Source organism: Chiroxiphia lanceolata, chromosome 8, assembly GCF_009829145.1.
Source record: "Chiroxiphia lanceolata isolate bChiLan1 chromosome 8, bChiLan1.pri, whole genome shotgun sequence".
Taxonomy (NCBI): domain Eukaryota; kingdom Metazoa; phylum Chordata; class Aves; order Passeriformes; family Pipridae; genus Chiroxiphia; species Chiroxiphia lanceolata.
This window is the reverse complement of record NC_045644.1, coordinates 28454899-28473160: the sequence shown is the minus strand read 5'-3', so window position 1 is coordinate 28473160 and position 18262 is coordinate 28454899. Positions and strand designations below refer to the sequence as shown.

The window sequence follows — 18262 nt, the reverse complement described above, 5'->3', positions numbered from 1 at the left end:
CAAAGGGTTACACTTCAGTGAGCTTTTCCCTTAGAGGTGTCAAAATGTTTCTTTAATGGCAGATATTCTGATGATCATGAAGTACAAAGAACTGTTGCCATCACAAGGCAGGATTTCTTCAAATTTAGTTAGCTTTGACGCTAATGCTGTACCCTGAAGGCTCCACTTTTCCAAACCATTCACAACATATGCTCTTTTTAAATCCATCAAACAATCCTGCACTCATTCTATACCCTACGCTCTAATGTCAAAGCAAATCTATGTTCTACTTGTGGCACCTGCTGTGGCACATACTTCAGCTACTTTAGGGTAGTACTAAGCATACCACCATACTTAAAGTCCTGTCAACATAGCTGTGATAAAGACCCTTTGGAAAATGTATAGCTTCACCCTAAAATAATCATTTATCATAACTCATAAGGGAGAATTAATTGGCATTTAGTACTTGTAATAATATGGATTAGTGCCCTTCATGAACAGGGCTATGTATAAAAGTACAGGCCTCCTAGAGGTGTCCTTTCATTTTTAACAAGGCAAAACAATTTCTGTTACAAATAAACTCCACTTTTAAAAACATATTTAAGATAGTGAATATATTGGCAAGCGCTGTTGCACTGAATACTCTTAAGCCAGGCTTTAGCAACGTCAATCTGTATTACTAAATACTGAAAATACTATCATAGCTTAAGTTACAAGTTTATGTTAAAAATAGATTAAACTTTTTTTCCTTTACTAACATCAACATAGTTCAAATGATGGGTTAACAAAGTGCTGTATTGTAATATTGCTGTCCACTATGGAAAAACCTGTGCCATGGACTGATAAATACTTTGTCTATAACTTATGCAAAAACATACAGATCCATCAAACTCTTTAGTGTATTAACATATTATGACTGGATTTGAGAGTGTGCACTATCTGCACATGGATCATGTTTCCCAGTTGATTGTTATATCCATTACATAAAGCTAGAAAGAGAAATAAAGAAAGTGTCAAGAGGGAAAAAAATTACTTAGTATGGACTCATGTTTACTTCAGAAGTTTCTGTAGTCGTCCTTTCTTCCCATTGAGATGTGTACAACTCTGAAATCCAGTCTCTCCTAAACCCATTATATGTTGATTTTTTTAAATGGATTTCTACACTTCACAGATTTGTCATGACAAGGAGTTGCTTAATTGAACTACATATAGATGTAGACGGATCCTTTTGATTCTGTGGACGTTCTCCTGACTTTCTCCTGCTAACATGGGCTTGTTGTCTGCATTCTGCCAACACAGGCACTTTGAAACTTTAATTTCTGTGATTTAAGCTTATTTGTCACTCAAAAGATTGCAAAGATGATGTGTGCTTTGGGTGTTTGCCTCCTGGAGCAGAAAAGGACTCTCTGGTACAAAGAGGAAGGTGTGCTACTCATTGACTTTGCAAGATGGCAAGTTACATGTGAGTCCTGACAGCTCTTTTGTGAAGTGTTTGCTGTGGCCCCAGCCATAGTCATTAGAGAGGGGCTCCCAAATGTAAGGGTGACATGGACTTACAAGTTGTTACTTTTGATAAGAAGAGCAGGGAGGTTGCTCTTCGGGACGGGAGGAAATGGGGACAGGAGCACCAGGCTGCCTGCTTTCCTTAATTTGACTTCCATACTCATAAAACTGTAGAGGGAATAAAGAGCTTTTAGAACCTTATTGTAAATTAAAGGTATGTTTTCCAAATGTTATTTGAGAAGAAATCATTTATATTTTGCCCGAGGTGAAAAATGAAAACTCTGATTTACTACTGCCAGGCAGTTTATGAAGGCATTTGTAGTGCAAAGCAGCTAAAAGAGAAACTGAAGTATTTGCATTTGCAACGAAGAGAATAAATTTGTGCAAAGTAGTGGGAAATTGGAACCATAATATTTTTGCTGTGCAAAAGCTTTATTTCTAATGTGTTGATAGGACAGAAAAATAAAATCCCAAGAGATCTCTGGTTCTCCAAAGCAAACAGGCTGGGGTCACAGGAAGAATATGCACAATGGAATTAATTTTCTGCATGAGACTCCTTGAGTCATGAACTTTCACAACAGCTTGATTCACACCTTACTTGGGGAAGGTACTTGTAATGATGCTGTTTCAAAAGCTGTTAATCTTAGAGCAGTTCAGTTCTTTGCCCTTCCTTCTTTAGTAAGATGTAACCACTTTTGATATTCAAACTTTCAGTTCTCCATTCTTTTTCTTTTTGCTTTTTTTTTCTGATAGTTGATTATCAGTGACCCTACTAATACAAGCACAAGACTTTCTAATTCCACGCTGATATACCACAAGCAGCACACACAGAGCCTTCTTATCAGTTTTTACATAAGATGGGCATGACTTCGTGTCATATCTGAGTTGCAGCCAGCAAAAGCTTAGCCTGAAAGCCTAGTGCTTTTTTTCCTCTGGATGATTGCATTGCACATTCTTACAGGGTCATGCATGTTAAAAAAGGATAAGGGGCCTCCAAAGAGACGTGACCAACACCTTATTGTCTGTGGAGCTTTTACCTCTGCACCTTCACTGCAAATCTCTTCACAGAGGCTGCAACAGATGCCAGAATTACTGCCTAGATGAAGGGCAACGTAGCATAGAGCTTGAAATGCATGCTTTCATGGCAATTCTGTTTTTCTTTGGTATTCACACAGAGCAGCAGATTAGATGATTTTAAATGTTTTGAAGTAGAGAGTGTCTTGTTCTTCTCTGACACAGCCAGAAAGTTGTAAAATAAGTTTTCTCTTCTTATTATGTCTCAATTGCTCTGGGGTTTTTTCTGTTTCAATTTTTATTAGGAACTCATTTTAATGCCTGTATGATTTATTTATACCAGTCTTCTGTGTCATTTGCTCAAAATATTGCCTGATGTCTTGCTTGTCACTGTGAAACATGCTGGTTCTTTATTTGTAGTGCTTGTATTACCCTGAAGTACAGAGACAGGGAGGGTCTAAGCCACGTTGAGCTCAGCACTGGCCATGTGTGGAAGAGGCTTCAATGCCTCACTGTTTAAACCAGAGAATTTCCTCAGATCTCTGGTGTGTCCATCAGAGAAGACAGATAGCTAGATGAGTCTAGGCTTACATTTACATTTTCTCTGTGTGGTTGATACATACAGCTTTAATATCAGCTACAGTTTATGCTTAACATTTTCCTCTGCAGCCTTGTGATTGTCTCCAATTTGATAATAAAATTTTGCTGGTAAAATGATATTTCCAGTTGTGACTCAATGTTAAGACTGAATAATAGGAATCTTTTTCTAGTTCTTACTTTGGATAGCTCTTGACGAATAGCATCATTATGAAATAATTGCTTTCTAGATATAGAATAGGAGGTTAATGTCACTGTGTGGAATAGAAATTACTTTTACTTGAATGTATACTGCACTGGCTATGACCCAGAAGACTCACTGGTATGATCTGGACTTGTTAAGGAGCTCTTTTCTGAGGATTTTATGTTGGAGATATGCAGGAAATGGAAGCAGAAGATAGAGGGTGAATTTCTTTCAATCCTGACAAAAATGCAGAGGGGAAGGCCATTCAGAAGAAAATCCCTTTCACCAGCTGAGAAAACCAGATGGACGTAATACATGGTACTATTTAAAATATTTCTTCTAAACTTCTGGGAGCATCTTTGGATTTTATTAGGCAGTTTCATGTAAAATGCATATGCTGCTCCCATATCATATACATATGCAATCTTATAGCCTCTTCAAGGGCTGCATAATTCTATAAATAGAAGACCCATCCTAGGATAAAGAGAGACTACTAATACAGCTCTTTCTGCCCCAGGAATCTCCCCAGCTGCCAAATAATCATCCAAGAATTCTTAATTTTCATCTATTTCCACTTCCTGGTATCTGAAGTAAAAGCCTCCTGTTTGTTAAATAGGTACATATTCACTTTGCAAAATGGTTGCTGCCATTGCAGTTGTTACAGTGTTGATGCTGGTCACATCAAAGTTCCATCACTGGCAGTTTTAAATATTTTCTCTGCAAATGTGTTTAATGAGACTAAGCAATGTTACTGAACAAGATTCTGTGAGAGAAGAAAGGATGTAAGAAAAAGGAAACAGATGAAAAATAAAACTAGGGAGAGTGGGAGCCAGTCATCCACTTAGTAATCTCCTGATTGAAGAGGCTTTAGAGAAACTTGGCCAAGATCAAGCTTTGACAACATATTAAAACTCCGAAACGCCTACAAATTTTGTTTGCACGTGGGTGCACAGCTCTGAAAAATGTCACTGTAAATATAACTGCCTAGAACAGAGAACTTTCCTAATTCCATCAGTCATAATTCTGGCTGAATCTGAGATTTACATGCTGGTATTAGGGAATACATCCATCTTCTTTAAAGACATTTTTTCTTTATGCAGTCCAAAATGTCACTTCAATTTAGCCATTCAGATGCTTGCTTGATGACAAAATACAGTGATGAAGCTCATTGTCCTGCAGTTTAACTAAGTCCTCATTTGAGATCAAAGTGGAGGGTTAACTTTTTTTCTGTGTTCCTTTCATTCCTCATTTGTATCAGGCAAATAATGGTTTCACCAGCAGCAGGAATCCTTATTAAAGTAACTGTCATATTTTCTCGTCTATACAATCCATTGTTTAGCAATTCTTTTGGTGCCAGATGAAGGGAAAAAGACAAACTGGACACAGAAAGGCAGACCACCTTAGACCTTCTGAAATTCTTTCCTGGTCAAACAACAACTTTCCTGCTGCCTCTCCCAAAGCAATTATTTTGACATGCTCCATTGCAGAAGTTAGTGTCTAACACAGCCAAGGAAAACACTGCTAAGGCAAATTCTGAACTTGATTGCATTCCTTCCAAGGACTTAAATAGATGCCCTGTGAACATTTATTCCTTAATAAAATATGCAACCGGATTATCATAATTAGCATATTTGCCCTGGATCAGGCGAGGAAAATTCCTAATTTGGACACACAGAGTTTAGAAACAAATTGTGACTAGGTGTGTAGCTCATTCCAGCCTCTGCTTGCAGTGCAAAGTGTCTGCAGTTATCACTGAGAAATTAAAGATAAAAGTACAGCTTTGAAATGGAAGTGAAGCACTTCCTGCAGAATAATTCTGTTACTTCCTCTTGAATTGAACAGCCTGATGATCCATAAGGAGCAATGCTCTGAACTGAGGATGAACGAGTATCTTACACTAAGAATCAGGATCATATTCAGCTCTATAAAGCCTAGCTAAGTATAAAAAGCCAGCTAATTATGATTTTCACACAATTTATGCACCTAACCTTTGTTGCCTGAGAATGTTTATTAGATACAAATGTCCAAGCCATTTTGGAAAATCCACATTAAGTTCCTAAACCATTGATCATGCTGCCAGACTGGTAGAAATCTTACATTCGTTGTCATTTCTAAGTACAGTTAATCACTTGAAAGAAACAGGAATGTAAAGAGGAGTGAGAGTTGGAGGAGTATTTGTAGACAGCAGACTTCAAGGCCCTACCTGAAACACTCCATTAAAACCTGCATGCTCTGGAAGAAAAATCCTGCCATATCTTGGTGCTGCTTACACCAATAAATGGTGAACACCAAACCTAGGTGAGGAAAGAAGCAGAGTACCCAGAAAGGAATTGGCAGTAACATTGCTCCCCAAGTAAAAAGGTAAAAGTATCCCTAACCAGCAATATCAGTGTCACAGGCAGATCTGCAGGCTGTGTTTTGCAGGGGCCTTTGGGTTTGGCAGAAGGTGTTCATTCACAACTGATGGGGGCCTCTCTGTAATTAAAACAATGGAGGTTTTTGATTGAAGCCTCTGAAATGTAGTACAAAATAAAGTTGAAGAATGTATTAAGTTCCCATGGAACTGAAAGCTTTCCAGCCCTCACCTGTTGATCACCAGGGTGGGCAGCACAGAAGGTGAAAGGGTGTCCACAGTAACATGTCTGCTGGGTAGGAAATACTGATTCTCTTCCTGCCTTCATACTTTCTTTCAAGTGCCAGTTACTGATCATAGTCTTTGCACATTGAAATCCCCCTCCACACACACCTGTGCTGGGTAACTCCTTGGGGAATTCAAAACATGTAATCAGAAACAACACTGTAAAAAATAAAAATGAAACCCCACTAGCTTATCCAACGATAATTGAGGCTGCTCAAACTATGCACTCTGCTGAATTAGGAATCACAAGATGACAGATTCCTGTCTTTCTCTGGAATGAGAACAGCTTTCCTTGTAGTTGTTGGGAATTTTTGAATCAAGTTTCAGCCCCAAACTTGGGCATAAAAATAGAAGCTGTGGTGCAGTGAAGATGAGTGGCATTGTTTGGATCTTCATTTTAAATGAAGAGCCATTTACCATAGGTAAATACTAACTAGCTGAGGTCTTTAATTTCTTAAAGCTCTTTTTAAACAACCTTCTAAATCTGCTTATGGCTTCTCAAGTTTATAGGACATTCTTGTTGAAACCTTATTTTAATATACCCTTCTTGATGTTGTATTTTCTTAACCTAGCAGTATTTTCAGTTGTACCTTTCAGGATGTGTTGGCTTACATACAATAATGATGTTTAATGAAGACTTTCCATAAATTTTCAGAACATAATCTCTTTGTCTTTTGTGTAATTTTTTTGCAAAAGATTTTTACTTCAGGTTCTCCCTGGGAAATAGTGCAGGTTGGGAAGCGGAGCTGATGAAGCAGTTCTCTATGAGGGAAGAAGACTGTCAGTCCAGGTTACCTTTGTGTATAGCACACCCATCTGATCTGACTTCTTTTTGACCAGAAATTAAGCAAGCATTAGGATTTGAACCAAAAATTATCTTTCTCAATAAGTGATTCTTTTTCCCATCTTAGTAATTTGACTCTTTTTTTTTGAGTCTGAAATAGCCTTTAGCTACAGACAGTACTAGTGTCCTACAACATTTCATTTCTATTGTTTTATTTTGTCTGTAAACAGAAAGCCATTCTAAACTCATATAAAAGTTTGTTATTGTAGAGTTATGGAAAATACTCTAGCATTTGCAAAAAAACTGCAGAAAACCACATTTTGAAAACTTGTCAGCTTAATACTGCCATGTGCCCTGAAGCCACTGAGAGATGTGCAGGAAGATACTGTATTTATGCAACACAGGATTATAAAGCTAATTGGTGTAAAATCCAGTTAGAGAGATGCTCAGTAAAACCATATATGTCACTGGCTGGTACTTTATCAAGTAAAATTGTGTGTGTGTGTTGTTATACTCTGCAAGCTTTCAGTGGGAAATCTTTGAAGATTGCTGTACTCACTACTGTAATGGGTTAAAACACCCAAAACCAGCATTGGCATCATCATACTATCAATAAAGTTCAATCCTCTGAACCCTCCTCAAGGATGCTTTTAAAGAATTTAGAAAAACGAGATCGTGCCTTTCTTAAAATTCAGATTGTGCTGCTTCAACATAACAATCTACAGCATAACAAGATTTCCCTTTTAGATTTGAGATTATATCATTATGTTCAGATTACTTCCTCTTAAACAAATGTGGCTCCTGTGGCTTCCTAAGGGAAGTGGCCTCTCTGTGTTCAAATGAAAAGCTAGGAAAACAAAGTTTAAGCCATTACATTTTAACAGGTAAAAGAACCGTCCTCAGTCTCTCTAACTTCCCCAGCTTCCTGAAACATCCAGCAGTGTAGGTACCTGTTACATGCATCAAGATTGTATTTTACTTGCTCCATCTTTAAATTTCCAAGGTTCCTGCTGGGATACCTGGCAGAATGTCATGTTATGCACTAAATGTGACACAGCATATTACAGAACAAATTGGCATTACACTTTCTTGGGGGAACTTTCCTTCTATTCTTTTTTATTAACTTTGATCTTGAAAAGAATTCTTCACTCTCTGAAGTCTGAAGCCTGTGCTTTTGTTTATTCTCTCACGGAGCATGGATGATTGCTACAGGTACAGAACAGTTACTCTTGTGGATAAAGCAAGTGTTTAATGAGTAATTGCTGATATTTGCTGACTGGTTAATGCTGGGCCTTCCAGCTGGACCAGGTTCACGTTGGGCAAGACAGCCTCCTAAAATCTTAGATACCAAAGTAATGGCACGATACCAAGTGCAGTTCCTGCAAATTTAGTTCTGATTCAACATCTCTGTCACTGTGTGCTACATTTCATCTTCTTTCATGCAGATGCCTTTCTGTGTGCACTATACTCTTCTACCATCTGTAGGCAGAGCACAGAGTTGAGTACTAAGTACTTCTGCTTTAGAGGCAGGATCGCTATTTGCTGTGTCAAAATGGCAGTTCATATTTTAGTGATCAGAGGAAGAATTACTCCTTTGTATTCTGGTGGCCAGAAACAAAAATAACTCAAACAAATGCACATTTAAAGAACAGTTAAATGTAAGCCTGCATCAATATAATAAGTACCCTCCTTTACAAACACACAGGAGCAGAGGAATCACTTTTATATCAGTCAGATCTGTGCTGGAACCTCAGGACTTGAAGTCAAAGCTATTTTAAGTTGCTTAATATCAGACGTGGTTGCAGGCCACTAACTGCCGAACTAAAACTCTCAATATTGTCTCAAATGTCCTTTTAGTCAGAACTTATTGTTGCTGAACCAATCAAAAGCCCTTCAAATATAAAGCGTTGTGGTCATAGTTACATACCACGAGATGCATTAAGCAGAATGAACTTGAAAAAATAAAATCTTACCATATTGGCCATTAGCAAAAGACAGAAACCCCTCAGTTTATTGCTAATGCAATAATGCAGATTGTGTTTCTGTGAGCAGGTCAAAAAACTGCAGAGAATGTAGGATTCAAGAAGATGATAGCTGTGAAAATGTAAAAGGAAATATTGGTAACTGAGATCTGTCTACTTGAAACACAAAGAAACATCCCACCTTCTACAACTTCCTTGGAATGAATTTAGATTTGGAAAAGAGAAGCAGAGAAGAGGATAGGGAACCTTTGAAGAAACCTGGCAGTTGTGATCCCACAAACACTTGGAAGCTGAGTGTCTGTTTGCTGCAGGGGGTTGTCCTGTGCAAGTTGACAGAACTCACACACACACGGGGGCTGCCAGAATACTGAGGATGAGTGCCTCCCTTTTATTCTCAGTTTTGATTTGCATTCAGGTTAATAAACTCTTTGATACCAAATAAGAACTTTGTCACTTGTTCCTTGAAACCTGTTGTTGTAACAAAACAATCCACATTTATTATTGTGTGACTCACCTCTCTGCTTCCATTTAATTTCCGTGAGATGCACAGCACACACTACCTTGGCACAGTATGTGATGCTAACTGAGAACAAACTGAATAGATCTAACAGCTATATTTGGATAAAGACTGGGAGAAGAGATATTACTATTAGTCATACCATGCAAGATTTAAAGAGCTGCTTAACCTTCTAGTAACGCCAACACATCCTATTAAAAAGCCACATCCACACTTTTACTATCATCTGTATCGCTGGTGTACATAGAGTACTCATGCTTCTAACAAGCTAAGCTGCAAAGTCCACAGTATTTCCTTTTTTTATTTTTTAACAAAGGATTGAAATTTTTTCAATCAGATAATGTGGGAGTGGGGCAGGGAATGAAATGAAACGATCTTCCAACTAGGAACAGGAGTATTCACACTGATTCTCAAAAAATCCCCCAAAGCCTTGCCTAGGGCAATCCCCTAAGCATTGCTATATGCTTCCTTTCATTTCCCAGCTGAAAATCTTTTACATTTGGTTTATTTTCATCACCTGGGTCTCATTAGCTTGGCAGGAAGGGCTATCTGTCTGCTTCCTTGAAGAGCCTATATATTGTGCATGAAAAGCAGTGTGGCAGTGAAATTTTGGTGTTAATCAAGGCTGCATCATTCCAGTATGGCCTGGCACACCCGAGGTTGAGGTAAGCCAGATAGCTGGAATGTTGGAGTATGGATTTTGGCACAGAGTGTCCTTAATCCTAAGTGCTTGACTGACCATCTCACAAAATCTCTGTGCTACTGTGGCTCCTGTTACCCAAGAGAGGTAGATTAGAGCTATTTTGGGTGTTCTCACATGTATTGTAATCTCCCTTCCTAGCTACAGATGAAGCAGAGCCTGAGAGGCCACTTCAGAGTGTCTTTGCAGCTTGCCAGCTCAGCTCTGTTTAGTATAAATGGAAGCTCTTCAAGGTGTCAGGGGCATGTTTTGCAGATGCCATGAGTGTTCATTTAAGGCAGGTTTTGTTGTCTTATTAAAACAAACAAACAAAAAACAGAAAGGAAAAAAAGGCCAGTAAAGCCCATTAGTGAATTTAAAACAATGAGACATATTGTTCAGGCAAATAGTAGCTGCAGAAAGGGAGTTTTCTTTAGGTTTGGTTAGTGGTACATACAGGGACTTTAGTTTCAGGTTTCCTACAGTCCTGTCTTTACATTTAATCGTGCTTGCTCAGCTCTCCCATCTGACACAGAAAGGTATAAAAGCCACGATCAAAGCTAGTGGGATGTTTGCTCTATGGTGTAGGTTATCTAGGCTGTTTCTTTCCTTGATTCTGTTTTATGCCTTCTGACAATGTGTCAAATGAAATGGTGAATTTCTGCCTGTTGACTTATCCCTGTAAGTTTTATTCATTTTTCTTTGCTGTTTTTTCTAGTCCATAATTGACTTCTGTTTTCTAAGAAAACCCGTGATTTTCCCTTTGAAGCTGTTACACATTTATTGTGGGGACGGGGAGGAAAGTGACTCATTTAGGAAACAATAATATAAATTTCCTCAATTGACTTGTTCACAATGGGAGAGGAACTGATGTCTCCAGTCCAGAGATAACTCCTTGGATTCATATGGGCAGCTGTTCTGCAGTGGGGTTTCAAAGCAGGTCTCTCCATTCAGTAGTTCATGCTCCCATGTATAAAGTGAGGAAGTTTCGCAGCCACCCTCAGGCACTGAGAGCCTCAGGGCTCACAAAAACTGCAAAGACTTGTTGGAAGCATCTGTGCAAAAAACCACTCGCATAAATAAAATAGAGATTTAAATGCTGTTTTCACTATAAAGGAAACATACTGTATTTTCTAGTGATCCTTAGTTTCTGTCCAGTCCTTTTCTTGTAAGAGCATTTTACAGATTCTGGTCACTGGTAGTTTATGTCCTATCTCTGAGTTTTTGATTATGGAAAGGAACATTTTCTTTTAATAATTTCTTCTATTCCAGAGATCTTGAAGAGGAGAGGGTGTTTGTTCCCTGTGCTTTTGCCTATTTCTAGTGCTAGTGAATATTTGATTCTCTGAAACGTTGTTCTTAAATGAGAAGCAGAAAATATAAGTTGTTGATTTTAGAGTTGAGGTCAGGAATACTGAAGTCCTGGACAAAGAAGAGGCCTTGGCTAATGCTGCAGGCTACCATATTAACATCTCAGTTGTATAGGCCTTCCTTTGTATTTTTGTGTGCCTTGTAAACTAGCAGTTCCTTGGGGGTAGGAAGGCTGTGTCCATCCATCTGTTTATACAAGCATTCTCATTAGTATTTTAACACTCATCCACTCAAATGCTGCCTGATCCCTATCTCTCCCCCACTTGGAGTGGAGCTAAGAGGCCTTGGATGGGAACATGTGCAGTTCTCAAGGTGGTACAGCAGCTGCACTTTGTACACTGCCTCCCAGAGCTCTGGCTAAGTAGTATTTACTCTGAACCCAGTGCAGACGTACTTTTTTAGGGCACAGCTGTCACTGTGGTGCTATATATTCACCCAGAATACAGAGCTGCTCACAGCAGAGAGTAGTAAGAATTCTCTGTGGTGCATTGAATGTAACATGTGATACTTCCAGCCTGCCCACTTGCTTTAAGCCAGGGATATTGGAAGTCAGATGTCTGCCTCGTAGGAAAATTGTGAGGGCTGAAAATTCCCATCTCTGAAGCAGCACATGTTCCTCTGCTTTTCTGAGAGGCATGAAAGATGCTTGCCTTTTCAATATGAAGTTTGTGCTTGGGCTTGAGGCACTGAAGAAACACTATTAAAATTAGATCTGTCGGTGGTACCTTGGCTTGGATTCTGTAAATCAGTTGACAGAACTGGCTGTGCCTTGAATCTCTGGTGAACGTCTCTCTGTAGCCTTAAATAAGGGCATTTGCAGCACCCAGAGCAAGTGAGCTAAGACTATTACAAAGGTTTTCTGAAATAGTCTAGATTTTTTAAGTAAAAAGATCATGGTCAAATTGAAAAATGCATATTTGGCCCATACAGTTATATGTTTCTCTCTGTTTGTTACCTGTGTTCATAGAAGAGAGGTTGAGATGAGAGCAAACTAGAACTCTACTGTCTACTGTGTAGACAGACCTAGACTTGCATTCTAATTCCAAGGGTTTATTAACATTTGTCCTTCAAAAATATTTTTAAAATATATTTTTAAATAGAAAATATTCCCTAAAGATTTCACAAATACACAGTGAGCTCTTCTCTGCTTGTGGTTATATTTAGTAAATTTTAGTAGATCAGAGATGAATTTTCAAAGGAAAATACCGACAGATAAAAGATAAACACTTTGCATTCCATTCCTTTCAGCTGGATCTTTAAAAATGGGAACAAGATAGTCTTGAAAGTGCCTTGACACTTCAGATCTGGCTGCCCTATATCTCCATCTGTACGCTGGTATTTTGTCCCCAACAATTACTGACTGTTCTCAATGTCTGCTGTTAATGCATGCTGTGGCTTCTCTTGAAACTCTCAGAGATGCCTCTCAGCTTGTAACTAAAATAGGTATAATTTTGTGCTTCAATTTTTGAATGTTTTATACAGATTCTGCATCCAGTCCTTAATAGTACCTTCTGTATGAAGCTCTACAGGATCAAAAAATCTAGCATGCTTTTAGGCAGTGGAAATACTGGGGGAAGAAGTAATGCTTTCCTGATACTTATTATTTTTCTGAATTACTGATGCAATAAATTGGGTCCATCTTTTATACTTGTGAGTCTTGCTGTCTGTGAAGTTAGGATAAGCTGAATTTAAGCCCAGAATTTGCTACCATTAATCTTAGTTGAAGAAATGACTGCAAATCCCCTTCTTTTCCTTTTTCAAATATAAGAACAATGGCTGGTAAGCCAAGATTGAGATCTTTTCCTTGTCTCTCACAGTATGGTTCTCCTGGACCTCTTTGCCTCAGAAAGGGTGTTGCAATGGCTATAGTTATAAATTCATATAAATCACAAGCTCAAAATTACTGAGGACTTATGTTCAAGAGATTCTTCTGATGAATGTATTTTTTTCATTTAGGTAGTGTTTTCCAGAAGTGTTATGCAGAAAATATCCCACTATAGTAGGTGAAATCATGTCAGTAGTTATAACCATCCACTGCCTCTAAATTAACTGTAATTCTAGGACAATCGTAGTTATCTGCTGTATCTCTAAGATATAACATTTACATTTGGGGCTGCTAAAAGCAGAAGTCAGAGAAAGTGAGAGGGAAGTCTGTGTGTTACAGCTGTGTTAAACTAGTGCCAGATCTAGACTGTTTTATCCTTTCTGTGGAAACTGTGTTTCTCTGGGCTTATTTTCTTTGAACCATCACTGGGGAGTGGAAAGGGAAATATATGGGTTAAGTAGGAGTTGCCATATTAGGGCAGACATTGGACTTTCAGTAACGGGTTGATGTACAAAAACCAGTCTTTGTTCTTGATGAGAAAAAGTGTGTATGTGTGTGTGGGAAGGGTGTCCCAGAATTTGGAACCAGCTGTCTGGCTACTGGAAACACCAGCATCACACAGTTAATGTTTTGTGGCAAGAACTTGCATATTTGATGAGCAAGTAAAAGGTGGAGTCTTAGAAAAGTGTTGTGTGGTGATTATTTATTAAAAAAGCTCTATCAAGCAGGCTCAAGCCTTAGTGTCTGCCTGACTGGCAAACAGTTCATGTAATAAAGAAAAAGGATAATTTCAGAAAGACTTAAGTGTCCTACTCGATGAATTCAAGTCTTACTGACTCAGACAAATGAGTTTGGCATTAGTTCACATTTTGCCCTTTCCTGACCTCTTATTTTATTTCAAATTCTGTTTCTTGACATATTTGGAGGACTTTGCATACCAGTACATGTGGCTATGCAAATAATCTGTATTCTTTGTAGGCTTCTGAATTCTGTGTGCTTGGCACAATGCAAGTCAATAAAATGCATAGAAGCTAATGTTTGTATAATAGGTTAGGAAAACAATGTTTGTAACATGAATCTCTTGTTTTTATTAATCTCTTTCTATGAGGGTGTATTAGACTACAGAATAAAACTGCATCTTTGAAACTACCACAAAAAATTTCTCCCACCCCTTGATGCCCTAACACAAGAAAAATACTTTGGAAGGTGGTGCTGCCATTATCAGTCACTTCTGCTTGCATGAGAACATTATATCTGTGGCTGTCTTTCACTCAGAAAACACAGAACTCTTATTGCTTCTATCTCTAATGAAAAGGTATAAAAACTTGTCCCTTCCAGTCAGATCAGTTCTGGGATGTTATTTACAGTGCCTAGCTTGAAAGTAATCTTTGTTTTAAGTAATGTCTGAGTAAGCAGGGTGCTGTGTTTTAGCTCCCTGATACTAAAACTTGTGTTCTAGCAAATTGACAGCTCCCGCTGTCAGGCTACACTGTAAATTAGACTGCCAGCCTCAATACTTAACACCTTTAATGGGATGTGAAGGAAGGATTGGGGTTTTTCCTTTCTTTTGCTTATTTTTCTTTGCCAGTGAAGAGCATAAATAAGCAGTCTGGGGAATTGTTTTGGAAGGAGTTTTTCATTTTGAGTATGTACATATTTATAAGTGTTTTGAGGTCATATTAGGGAAGGGAAGTTAAGGAATTCCACTTCACACTTAGAAGTGTTTGAATTTTTGTTGAGTTTTGGTTTCCCTAAGAATTTAACTTCACAGTTTCAGCCTGGCTGAATTCACAAGGAAATTTTGGCTCATAATCAAACACATCTTTCTTTTATGTCCTTTGTACTGAAGGAGCAGAATTTTTGAATACAGCCTTTGTTGTAGTATTTCAGAAGATCCTTGAGCCTTCTTAGAAGTGAGGAATGTAAGGCAGTGAGTCTCTAAAAATAAGAGCAAAGGCCTATAGCTTTTGTCCATATGCTTCAAGTTCTGAGTGCTGAAAGCAGAGGACAACTCCAATGTGTTCACTAAAAGTTGTCTGGCTGACAGTGTGTGAAGGCTCTTCTGTTTTAGTTGGAGTTCCCCAGTGGAGTCGAGTTTCATAAGTAGCTGTATTGGTGTCATCCATATGGAAGCTGAGACTGCTGTGTAGAGCTGAGGTCAGGGCACTGTCCATTTGGAGAAGATGCACTTCACAAGGTACCTGGAGCTGACAAAATGTGTTACCATAGTGAATGACCAGAATTCTGAACTGTTGTGTCAGTGGTTGCATTTGTAGTTGAAGCATTGTGGCTTTTTATTTCTAATAGTGCCAGTCTGTCTTTGGAGTGTGAGGTCCAACAAGCTGATGAGATCATCTTGGGGATGTAGTGATCTGTCTTGGTAATGGAGCTGTAGTTGTATGTAGGTAAGGTTACCCTGTAGTTGTATGTAGGTAAGGTTACCCTGTAGTTGTATGTAGGTAAGGTTACCCTGTAGTTGTATGTAGGTAAGGTTACCCTGTAGTTGTATGTAGGTAAGGTTACCCTGTAGTTGTATGTAGGTAAGGTTACCCTGTAGTTGTATGTAGGTAAGGTTACCCTGTAGTTGTATGTAGGTAAGGTTACCCTGTAGTTGTATGTAGGTAAGGTTACCCTATAAAACTTGCTATAAAAGAAGCAAAGCATGCCCAAGGCCCCTCAAACACAATTGTTTTCTGTCTGCTCAATAAAATTAATTAATTCGGAAAAAATGGCTTTTAGGAGGAAAAATACAATAAATGCAGTAGATAGTAGTATATTAGTTTTCTGCTTCTGAGTAAAGTCTCTATATTCTACTATAATATAAATAGTGATAATTATCCTCTTGAGGAAGAGATAATAGATAGTAAGGGAACCACTTCATTGGGCTTAACCTGTCAAAATGGAAGTAATGACAAGTAGATGTTGTCTTGGACCTTTGCAGAGGTGTGAGTTAACTTTGATTTGTTTAATTGCCACAAATGTTGTTGTTTCACCCATACAATGGTAGATACAGCTAGTGTTGTATCTATTAGTGTATTTATTGCTGTATGTATTCTGTATTGTAATTCAGGGTGACTTCTCCAACTGTTTTGTGTACAGAATAACTTATCCTGATGAGACCTTTTTTTGTTTTCCTGCACAGATCACCCCTGGCAGCAAGGCAGCACAGTCACAGATGAACCAGGGGGACCTTGTGGTGGCCATTGATGGAGTCAACACTGACAGCATGACCCACCTTGAGGCCCAGAACAAGATCAAATCAGCCAGCCACAACCTGAGTCTCACTCTTCAAAAGTACGTTGATATAAGTTAAAGTCTTTGCATTCCTAAGGGCATCCTATGAAACTTGTGACTAAGAGTTATAAGTGTTTTATCTCTGCCTGTTAGATTTATTTGAAGTGCTCATGACACAGATATGAGATGGAAAGCCAAAATCTGCTCTGATTCTGGTAGAAATTGGATGGTTATGTTGGAATTTAGCCCATTGAATACAGGTGTCATGCCAGATCCACTCAAGCTTCTGTTAAATAAATTCGACAGTGATGTTTCTTTTGTTTATTCCCATATGGACAACACAGTTTTGTTTGGTTCATTTATGAACCACCATTCTAGAAACAGCCAGTGAAATAAGTGTTATGGCTGCATAGGAGGAACCTGTCATTCACAGGAAGAATAGTCCCAGCAGGCTGAGAATTTCTGCTGATGGTCTGGCACCTGAGAGTTTTAAGGTGTCCACTTTACATCTTGCAGAAGGAGAAAGGTGTAGCCCAAGTACAGGAAAGGGAGTCAGTAGAACATGGCGAGGGCAGGTTTTCTCACAGAGATGTGATAGAAGTTGTCTTGCCATTAAGAAAGCAGATAATAGGTCTTTTAACTTTTCCTGGTTAATGTTGCTTCCAAGGAAACTTGTTCTCAAGTCACATAACCTTGCAAAGAGAATTTCTGTAATAAATGCATAAATATTTAAAGCTCCATAATTATAGAAGGCAAAGTAGCTGCTAATTTTATTGCATTATGGAGAAGATAATTTTTACATAGGGCAGGCAAAGACTGGTACAGAAAGAAACTCGTAATGTGGAAATACAAGTTAGAATATACCAAAAAATCTCATCCAGGAATGTGCAGCAGGGCTAATCAGTATCAGGAACAGACTAATACCTAAAGGAATAAGATCTTTAGCTAAGTTTTCCAAGACAGAGCAGTGTCTTCCAAAGCAAATTTCCCTCATGGCTTTAACTTTCAAGTTGGTCTTTAAGGGAGTGCCCCAGGTGTAGTGTATAAAATCAGTACAAAATGTAGGATGATGCTAGCAAAACTGCAGCATATATGTTAGCTTTTGTGAAAACACTGGGTAGACTTGTATATTTCCTGGAAATGTAGAACTGTATTTTCCGGAAAAGAGTTTAAATTAAAGTACTTGAGATTTTCAGTTGTTGCAGGTTTAAGATTTTTCTCAGTGTGGTCTGCCTGTTTCAGTGAATGCAGGGGAGGTAGGAGGATACATGGAATAATTTGACACCTCATATGGTGTGCACGTGTGCCTCATGTGTGCTTAGGGAAGATTAATGAGAAACCAAACAGTCAAAAGAAACCAGTAGCCTAATCCTAAATGTGCTGAAATGGGCATTATATCAGAAGCCAGAAGAAAATAGTCTTCCAGAGCTGTTGAGGGAAGATGGGGCACTATCTTGATGTGTGTAGTTGAATTCTCATTTCTATGGCCAACTCCAGCTTCTCTTTTTCTCCACTCTAATGCATGCTAGTTTTATTATGAATATATGTAAGATAACTTTTTTATAAAGATTTACATTGTTCTGGATTATTTTGTATTTGAAAGTTAAGGAAAATCCTTTCTGATTATTTTAGGACTTCTGTCTGCTCTTCTGTTGGATCCTTGTGTTTTTACACTGAGAGAAAATGTTTCTTATTATGCTTTGGGTTGTTGCATACTTGGAATTAATTTTCCCCAATAGTGGATCTGAAAAGTGGTCCAGTGTCTGCCTCTATTGGCCTGGCATTTAAAACTGCAAACCAAAAGCTCTCCTTCCACACAGAAGAAGGGTTTCCAAAAGTGTGACTAAAAGGAAAAAAAAAAAAGGAAACTAGTAGAAGTACCATTATTAATTGCTTTCATGCTCTATTTATTGTTTCTTCTATTTTTTTAAGCCTTGCCCTGTTTCTTGATTCCA

The 18262-nt window shown here is 38.4% G+C and overlaps 1 protein-coding gene across 7 annotated transcripts in view; it reads left to right on the top strand.

Moving 5' to 3' along the window:
• LDB3 (LIM domain binding 3) overlaps positions 1–18262 on the top strand; it is a 121548-nt gene that overhangs the window by 21607 nt on the left and 81679 nt on the right. For all 7 annotated transcript variants that reach the window (XM_032694694.1, XM_032694696.1, XM_032694698.1 and 4 more), the window contains one exon: positions 16216–16367. In XM_032694694.1, the coding sequence (XP_032550585.1) occupies positions 16216–16367 (152 nt within the window). The remainder of the gene's footprint in view (positions 1–16215; positions 16368–18262) is intronic.